The following is a 10,000-nucleotide window of genomic DNA, read 5'->3' as shown; positions in this document are numbered from 1 at the left end:
AAATTAAGTTGAACCTGGCCAGCAAGTTCACCCCCTGCACGCTTTCCCAACCCCCACCGCCCACCCTCTTGGCCTCTCCCTCCCTCTTGAAACATTCCTTTCATATTATATTGGACAGGCAGAGAGGCTTGCTTTCCCCTTTTGGTCTGTCGTCTGTCTTGTCTGCCCATCCGTCCATTTGTCTTCTTGTCTGTTCTGTTTTATTTTTCTGTCCCTCCTCTCCTCTGCTTCTCTTTCCACCTCTCGTCCTTCTCATATTTCCTGCTTGGTGTTTTTCTTCTTCGTGACCCACCAAATCCCGCACCGCACGGCGCGGCATGTGGCGACGTTACCTCCCCAGGCCTCCCGGAGGCACCTGGGATAGATAGCACAGCCAACCGCTTCCCATCATCCACCTGGGCTAGTGTACCGTTTCCCACCACACACACACACACACGTGTGATGGCGATGGCGTATCCCAACATTTCCTAATCCATGTCTCTTATCATGCGAAACCAAACACCAGCTTTTACACCAGGACTCCTACTGTACTACTGTGTGGTGTGGGACTGCATGTCAGTGTGTGTGTGTGTGTGTGTGTATGTGTGCGTATGTGTGCGTACACGTGCTGTGGGGGTGTTCACTGATTCACTGTTCACTTGATTCCTGGTAGTCTGCAGGAGTGCATGTCAGTGTGTGTGTGTGTGTGTGTGTGTGTGTGTGTGTGTGTGTGTGTGTGTGTGTGTGTGTGTGTGTGTGTGTGTGTGTGTGTGTGTGTGTGTGTGTGTGTGTGTGTGTGTGTGTGTGTGTGTGTGTGTGTGTGTGTGTGTGTGGCTTGTATACATGTGCTGTGCAGTGATCTCTGCTGCCTACGCTCACTCACACTCTGGTGTGTGGAGCGCAGCGAGGGCCGAGCGTAGGCATGTGGACGCGTTAGAGGCAACTCGAGAAATACAGAGAGGCCTCTCTAAGACAGGGGCCAGGTGGACTGGCCAACCAGCACGCTCGGCAGCATTCCTCACAGAGAGAGAGAGAGAGAGAGAGAGAGAGAGAGAGAGAGAGAGAGAGAGAGAGAGAGAGAGAGAGAGAGAGAGAGAGAGAGAGAGAGAGAGAGAGAGAGAGAGAGAGAGAATATGGCCACCGGACGTGTGGTATATAGCTGACAGAGAGCTATGATGAGTGGAGGAGCATTCTTTGAGGAGAGAGAATGCACACCAGAGAGAGATGTGGCCTTTGGACGGAGCATTCCGTGGAGAGAGAGAGAGAGAGAGAGAGAGAGAGAGAGAGAGAGAGAGAGAGAGAACATGACAGAAAAAGAAAAGAAAAGACGAGTGAGAGAAAGGGAAAGAAAGAGAATCACAGAAGAGGCCATTCACTCTCAGGGTTTGGCCAGTGAACACCACTTGTACATCCTCAGGCTTTGTGCTCAACAATCCTCCCCCACCCGCCAACACACACACACACACACACACACACACACTTTTGTAACATCTATATCACCAATTCTGCATCCTTTTTACGCTGTCCATGTAACCATCCATTTCATTGTTTTATCTTCCCCTTCCCAAATGACTGATTCTCTCCATCCTCTACCCTCCTCCTTTGCGTTTCTCTGCCAGTCTTCCATTTGTCCTTTTTTAATGTTCTCTCCTTTCATCCTTGTAGGCTGCCCATTCACACAGAGGTATAAAACTATCGCGACATATGTGCCCATGTGTGAGAGTGTGTGTGTGAGTGTGTGAGTGTGTGTGTGTGTGTGTGCGTCTGCTTTAAGGGGATTATCTGGTTTGTCATGGCTATCATTCCTGTGCAGCGTCAGACCTTGTCCTTTCAACCCAGCAAGCAGCTCTCTCACTCACACACACACACACACACACACACAAAGCAGCTCCCCCCATGGAGAACACAGCATCCACCCCTTCCCCCAACACACACACACACACACCCTCATCAGCCATAGCCGACAAGAATCGCCCAACCACCACCATCTCTCGCTCCACACGCACACACACACCCTTGCAAGACCCCTTCCTCCAGGAAGGAATTTCTGCCCCTCCCCCCACTCCGCTCCCCTGGCCCCTCACACAAACACACAATGTAGCCGGTCCCTTGTACAAGAGCAGACATGTTGAGCTCAGCGCACCTCAAACAAGCGCGTGTGTCAATCCAGCCTCACTGTACAAACCCGAGAGGGGGCAATGACTCGCAGATCATCGTATCCCAACCCCCCGCGGCCAGACTCACAACACACACAAACTCTAAAACCAGAAAAATAACTCATAATGGTCAGTTAGCATGCTGGCCAAACCAACATGAACGCTTTTGAACAGTTGTCTGATTGTGATATTGACAAAGTGAAATTGAATGCCAGATCAATTTTCAGGATAGCAGCTGTAGCTTTTGTTTTGCTTGTTGGAGCCCCCCACCAAAAATCCCAGCTACCCACATCAGAGCACAGAAAACAGAAAACATGCTAGATGTATTCTGGAATCCCCTTCAGCCATTTTAGATTGATCTTGGAACACTCATTCCATGGAATCTTCAAGAAGGATCATTTTCAAAATGATCTACAATGATCTAGAAGACTCAAAGTGCGGAGTACCCAGCATGCACCAGCCAAAGCCATTAGTCATTAGAACTTTCTGAATAATTAATGCTTTGAAAGGCAAATCTAATTAGTTCTTTGAAGGTTAATCACATTTGGAAATATGTGGATGTTTGCATGGGATGCAGTAATACAAAGAAGCCATGGTAAGGTATAACAGTCTGTTTTATTTTCTAAGCCAAGCCATCAAGTTAAAATGAACATTCCTCACTGCCTCTCTCTCTCTGTTATGGAAAGGTCAGAAAGATTCCATCGTTTAATCTGGTTTTACATAGTTACGGAAAGAGAGATATGTGAAAGTCAAAATTAGATTATATACTATTAAATGCTAATCCAATAAACCATTTTTTTTCTTTAATAGTCATCAGGTTCACACAAAGACAAGACTACTCATTCCATTCACTGATTCGTTGTTAATGTCCAGTATTTTGATCTGCGGTCCAGTTATCCCCCTCCCCCCAGCCCCTACCCTCCCCGACTGTCTCTCGTCACGTCACGTCACGTCACGTCTGCCCCCCTCCCTGCCTCCCTCTCCCAGCAGTTGTCAGTCCCACTAAAAATTTCTCTGGTATTCCTCTCTTGTGACCGCTGCCGGCTCCAGCACCCCGCCTGCAGTCACCCCACATCTCGCCACGCCAGGCCAGGCCAGGCCAGGCTGCGGAGAGAAGAGAAGACGGGGAAACGCCAAAGCCTCACGTTTCCTCAGTCGCCCTCCATTCTCTCTCTTAGCTTCACACATTCCAATCTCACTCGCTTGCTTGCCTCTCGCCCTCTTCCTACACACTCACCCTCTCAGCTCTTCAGTGGTTGCATTTCTTTTTATAATTTTTTTTGGCTAACCAGAAATTCCTTTGCCTGAGTTACTGCAACAGGCTGGCGTGATGCTGTGGCTGCTGCCGCCGCCACTGGAGGCCCCGTGTTGCAAGGAGGTGTTGTTGAGTTTCTGCTATGTTCTCGCTTCTGTTGGTCGCCGTGTGTGTGTGTGTGTGTGTGTGTGTGTGTGTGTGTGTCACTTGTTTGTTTTCGCATCATTAAAAACAGGATTCACAGCTGTTTGTTGGTTTGTTTTGTTGTCATTATGGTGGTATCTGGTAGTTTGTTTCAGGTTAGTTTCTCTCTCTCCTCAGACCGTGTCGACCATCTGAGTGACGGCGTTCTCCACCAGCTCGGCCACTCCTTCCCCGATCAGCGCGTCCACCGCCTGCGTCAAGTCCTTTTTCAATTCACAGTCACTGGCGGCCTCCTGCTCCAGAGGGGCAGCCTTCTCCTCCTCCTCGACGTCGTTCACCACCTCCTCCTCCTTCACCTCCTCCGTCGTGGCCTCCTTGCAGTCTCCGTTCACCTCCACAGCAGCAGGGGCAGCAGCAGGCTCCTCGGCCACAGCGGCGGGGGCCTCGGGCTCTCCGTTGTCCAGGGTGGGTGTGTCGGCAGCGGCGGGGGCGGCGGGCACCTCCTCCTCGCTGGGCGTTGGCGCCGACTCGGGTTCAGCAGCAGCAGGGGCGGCGGCGGGCTCCTCGGCAGGGAGGTCGTTGGAGGACGCGGACTCTGAGATGACGATCTCTGGGATGGGCTCCTCTGCTGCAGCTGGTTCGGCTTCCGTCGTGGGCTCTGGGGCCTCTGCTGCTTCGGGCTCCGGTGATGCGGCAACGACTTCGGGTTCTGGCGATGCTGCAACCGGCTCGGGTTCTGCGGCAGCCACCTCAGGTTCTGGCGATGCCGCAACAGGCTCAGGTGATGCGGCGGCCACCTCGGGCTCTGCGACGGGCTCCGGTGATGCGGCGGCCACCTCGACCTCGGGTTCTGGTGATGCAGCTACGGGCTCTGGCTCAGCCTCTGGTTCTGGTGAGACGGCCACGGGCTCTGGCTCTTCCTCGGGGGCAGCAGCGGGTTCGGAAGGGGCCGGGGTCGGCTCCTCTGGCTCAGCGACAGTCTGTGGTTCTGGCTCGGGTTCTGGTTCTGGCTCGGGTTCTGGTTCGGCTACAGGCTCGGGTTCGGGAGCAGAAGCGGCTAAAGTGACTTGTGCGACCTCCACCACCTCCTGCACCGCTACTTCCTCCACCACAGCCTCAGCCTCAGGCTCCGGCTCGGGTTCTGGCGCTGATGCTGGCTCTGGAGTGGGTTCTACCGGTGCGGCAGCAGGTTCTTCTGGAGCGGCTGCGGGTTCCTCAGGTGCTGCAGCTGCGACTTCAGGCTCGGGTTCTGGTGCTGCTGCAGCTGCTTCAGGCTCTGGTTCTGGAGCGGCTGCTGCTGCGGGTTCTTCTGCGGGTGCTGCGGCAGGCTCTGGTTCTGGTTCTGGCGTGGCTTCAACTGGAGCGGGTTCTTCAACAGCTGGGGCGGCGGGGGTCTCCTCGTCCTCCTCTGGAGGGGGCACGTCGGGTACTGGAGGGGGCACGTCCTCCTCGGGTGCCGCTGCGGCGGGAGCCTCCTCCTCCTTGGCCTCCGCCACCTGCTCAGGTGCAGCCGCAGGCTCAGGCTCAGGTGCGGCAGGCTCGGCGGCTACCTGTTCAGCTACTGCGGCGGCGGCGGCCACTACGGGAGCGGCGGCCTCGACGGCGGGCGCGGCAGCTGCGGCCTCCACCTTCTGCTGGACGGGGGCGGGGGGTGCCTCTGCTTTCGTCTCCGTCTGGGCCACATCGTATCCCTTCTTCTTCTTGCTCAGCTTCGCTCCCATGGCGGCGACTCCTGCAAAACATCAAGCAAAAACACAATGGCACGATTGGTTAGCAATGCATGAACTGGGGAAGAAAAATTAGCAGATTACCTCCTCTCACTCGCACAAAATCAAGAAGATGGGAACACAATGGAGATTGTGGAATCCCGCTAGCAGCTAGAACATGACGGGGGTGCATTTCTGGAAAGCGTAGTTGCTAACTACAGAAGCTACTTTGTTGCCCAAGTTGCTAACTGCTAACAACTACGCTTTCCAGAAATGCACCCCAGGATTGGTCAGTGAAGTTAAAAGTCAATATCTTTCTTCACATGTACAAGACATGTACAGAAATATCAATCACATTTCTCACTTTCCCATCACCAACACAGGGCAATCATTACCAGGCAAACTCAAGAGACCTTTTCCTTCACATGTACAGTATACCGGTCGTACAATAAGAAAAAGAAAAACTATGTTTTTTCACTGTCCCACCACAAACACAGGACGATCATTAAACAGCAGAATTGGTTAGCAGAGTCAAAAGTCAAAAGCCAAAGTCAGCCATGTTTGGTCCCGTGTTCTTTACATAAGGGACCATGAGAAACAGAATGGGTTTCAGTTTGGTTACACTGTTACACGATGATGGAACACACCAGGGGCCTATGCTACAAAGCTGGTTCAGGATAAGTTAAGGATAAGGTAAGAGGTAAATCATCTAATACAAGAGCATTTCTTAAGAAAATGAGGACTCCAGGCTCTTCTATTAGATGATTTACCTCTTAACTTAACCTTTACTTATCCTGAACCAGCTTTGTAATATAGGCAGCCTGGTTATGCTGGAATGAGTTAAGTACTAAATGCAAGATTCATGCTTTGCAGTTGTATTCGTTCTTTTGTTGACTCTGCACAACTGACTGAACAGGCGCACACACACACACACACACAACACACCAGGTAGAGAATTCGGCAACATCAATCCAACACCATCATTGTAGCTACTGGAGTTTTAGTTTCTCTCCAACGTCAGACATTCCTATTTGCTTAGCCATTACGGGCGGAATAGAAAAGGGTAACATATTAACTGCCGTGTACACGGAAAACAAAAAGGAGGAATGGCAAATATGTAAAAAAAAAAAAAGAGAGAGGGAGACACCACGCAAAAGCACACCATGTCTTTTCTACAAGCACAGCAGCACACTACACCAAACCCCCCCCTCTCTCTCTTACTGCCATCATGAATGACACATTCATCTGCATGGAGGGAGCCATAGATGCAGTGCAGTGCGATCGAGACTTGGTGCCAAAGCCTTGACAGTAGAGGACGTCTAGAAGACAAAGTGTCCTGGAGGCCGGACTGGAGGACCAGGCAGGCAAGCTTTGCATCAGATCATCAGGCGCTCGCTTTACATTCCTTACCACACACTCGTGTGAACCCCCAACTGGACTATTTTGCATTCCTCACCACGGGCTCATGTCAACCCCTGGGGCCACTGACAGAGCACAGGAAAAACCGTGGTGCCAAATAGGCACAGCACACATGGCTCATCAAACCCTTTGACCGAGTGTGTGTGTGTGTGTGTGTCTCCACTCAGTCCCAACTGGCAGCATTTCAGAACCCCCACCCCCCCCCCCCCCTCCCTCCCCAAGGGTCAACACCTCAAGGTATAGGCTAGCAGGATTAATCTGAGAACCAAATCGGCTTCCCAAAATTGCCTCTTGTGTTCTGGGAAAGTGGACGAGATACGTCCTAGGTAGGCAGCTTGCATGCAAGCAAGCCATGGCTGGCTTCAATAATGTAACCCCAAAGAGACGAACAGCTTTGTCTTTGGTCATGGGCCAAGTTAACACACAAATATTACAAACCAATTAAGATTTTGAAATAAATGCCATGTTAGTGCTGTGACTGTCATGCACCACCACCACTTCCCCAGGCTGTAAATGTTTGAGGACATGTTGCACTCAACCTTCTGAAGGGCAGAGTCAGTGTTGCCAGATTGGGCTGTTTCCGCCCCAATTGGGCTGCTTAGGCTAGTGCGGGTAGAAATGGTATTTAGCAGAAAAACCAGCCCAATTTATGCCATAGAAAATCAATAGAATTGGGCGGGATTTTGTGCTTCTAGGCGGGTTTTGAGCATTTTTGGGGCTGGAAATCTTCAGCCTCATCTGGCAACCCTGAGCAGATTAGATTGGGAAAGCAAGTGGCCGAGATAACTTGCTGGATATGACGCAGAAGAACCCCCCCCCCAAACCCGCTCCATCTTGAAACCTCCTGTTGCTGCCAGGTCTTATAAGCTCAGCCACACAAAAGACAAATATTTAGGGGGAATAAAAGCTTCTTTGGCTTGACAGAAACAAGTGGTGTTGGATTGCCTTCAATCACAAAGGGGTAGAAAACCGGACTGTAAAAAGCCATTAGCTGAATAAACAATGACGGGGAGGATTTCAACAGTGTGTAACTTCCCTGTTCCAACCAATATGCAGAAGTCGGACATGCAGAAAGCAAGTACGAGCGCGCACACTGTAGCCATCACTGATACTGGATAGGGGCCAGCACTTTCCCATGACAGAGGATGCTTGGGTCCAGAAAAGCGGTTAGATTAAATCTAATAAAACACAGGAGAGTGCAGGCTCCTGCCTCACAATCCTCCTTTCTGAATGCAGTGGGGGCGGGGCGCATGGGCTATGAGACAGGACAGGAATGCCTCATCATTAGTGACTGTATGGTTGCTCGTCATTAATAATGCAAAGCAAATGTCATGGATTATAGGGGGTGGGGGTGGGGTGAGGGAGTTCCGCTGAGCCTGCGAGTGGAGAGAACCCCGTTGCAAAATGTCGGCCGCCATGAACTCGCAACAATCAATAGGAAGCTAATGTAACGTCCAACCACTGGGCGTAAGGTTTTAGAAGAGAACTGTCTAGAGCAGCAGCCGAGCAACACGCGTTATCTCAATAAGAGATTTTCATTGCGCTTACTGGCTGCCCCGCAGGCTACTATACTAGCAGCACTGCGAGGCCAGCCATGCACCAACTACTCACACACACACAAATCACACTCGGCTACAGCTGGAGCCGGAGGCCAGTGTGCGGCACCAGTTCACCCGACTGCAGCAGCAAGCCAATCACCAGCCCGCATAGGTACAGCACAGGACGCTGCACAAACTACATTACACTCGGCACAACGACCTCACTGTGCGCCAATTAAGGTAATTGGTCGGATTGTTACGGGGGATTGGGCTCAATTTATTCAATCTGCTTACTTGGAATCAGGCGAATTTTACACCATTTAGGCGAGGGGCTAAACTGTACTCAGAGGCGCAAGCTGTGGGCTGAGCGAATGTAAATGAGGGGTGACGGGATCAGAAATGTGCATCGCTGACACGACTAGGAAGTGACCAAGAAATTTAGAGCTCTGCCCCAGAACGCAGCGATCTGACAGTCGCAGAGAGGAACATGCGTAAATGAACGCAGGTCAAACCACCTGAAGCATATAAGTGGCCAGTCTAGATGAAATAGGCTACATTACCACTGAAATGCTCAACCTCGAAATATCAATCATTTGACACTCGTAAAAAATACAGTACACTTGCTACGCCTCGATGCCTTTGGTCTGTCTTAAATGTTAGTCCAATACACTTATGGCGAATGAAAACCCCGCAGGACAGGGGAGGGCAGGACAGCCGCTGCGCTGATCAGCCCACAAGCCAATTTGTGCGGGGAGGGAGAGTGGTTGTTGTTGGCGACGAGTAAAGTTAACATTCGAAGCTGGCTGCGTAAAAGTAAACCGTATGTTGCTTCAATTATTGTTGCTACAACTGTGCCATCAGTTTGCGTCGCAGCAGGGCAGCTGAAAGCACTGAACAATTAAGAGCGGCCATAAATCACTGATTGCAGAGAGGCATCAGCCCACCAAACGCAGTGATTCTGTGCCCAACCCCGATCCCCCCGCCTCTCCCCTTTTTGTTCATGATCACGTAAGCTAGCCACCAAAGGAGTTTTACACAAGCACAGCTTTACCTGACAATAGATCTGGAAGGGAAACCAACATTTAACACACGTTTCCCCCCGTTTTCTTTAAAAGGGTGCGTTAAATAGGGTAATTAAAGAAATCCACCTTGCTTTCCACTGAATTAAAGCACTCCAGAATTGCGATGCGCAGATTCATATCAAAATGGTTGGAAAAGTGGGGGGTTGAATCAAGCTCCAGAGAGTCTGGCATTAATTAGCGACCGAGCAACCACACCTTCTCACGAGTGAGCAGCGCGAGGGGCCAGCGGCTACACCAGCAACCCAGGGGGCATTCTCTTGTAACAGATCACATTGTTTCGCAAGAGCCGAGCAAAGCTGACCCCCTCCAAGACATACAGCTCCAATCAGCCCACTAAATTAAAGCCAACGGGCAAGATGCACGACGACCAACAAACACACTAGAAGTCGAGCAAAGTTTAAGTGTTTGCCAAACACGACTAGATGCATCAATGTAGAACAAAGGATAGATGAACCAACATCTCGACATCGAGTCTAGAAAGGTCCACATTTCTTTCCAAATCTCCAGCAACACTTCGCAGGGGACTTTCAGCAGCATGGATGCTACAGTCCAATCAGAGAAAGGTGGGAAAATGCCGAGGGTAACGTCCGAACAATAAAAAGTTTACCGACCTGATTTAATGCGGAGATGGTCCTTTGAAAAATGTGCGCCGGAGCGAGTCTGGTGGCTGTTCTTCTCCCCCCTCCGCAAGAATGGCTTTGAATTGAGGAGGCAAGCTCGC

General features: G+C 51.1%; 1 protein-coding gene across 1 annotated transcript in view; it reads right to left on the bottom strand.

Annotated features, from left to right (window-relative positions):
* Positions 1-2,731: 2,731 nt before the first annotated feature.
* si:dkey-56m19.5 (uncharacterized) overlaps positions 2,732-10,000 on the bottom strand; it is a 7,366-nt gene continuing 97 nt past the window's right edge. Inside the window, exons 1-2 of the mRNA XM_063189041.1 lie at positions 9,891-10,000; positions 2,732-5,266 (exon numbers count right to left, since the gene is read on the bottom strand). The exon at positions 9,891-10,000 is cut by the window's right edge and continues 97 nt beyond it. Of these exons, the coding sequence (XP_063045111.1) occupies positions 3,708-5,255 (1,548 nt within the window). The 5' untranslated portion in view covers positions 5,256-5,266; positions 9,891-10,000 and the 3' untranslated portion in view covers positions 2,732-3,707. The remainder of the gene's footprint in view (positions 5,267-9,890) is intronic.

Source organism: Engraulis encrasicolus, chromosome 22 (genome assembly GCF_034702125.1).
Source record: "Engraulis encrasicolus isolate BLACKSEA-1 chromosome 22, IST_EnEncr_1.0, whole genome shotgun sequence".
Lineage (NCBI taxonomy): Eukaryota > Metazoa > Chordata > Actinopteri > Clupeiformes > Engraulidae > Engraulis > Engraulis encrasicolus.
This window is presented reverse-complemented; position numbering and strand designations above follow the sequence as displayed.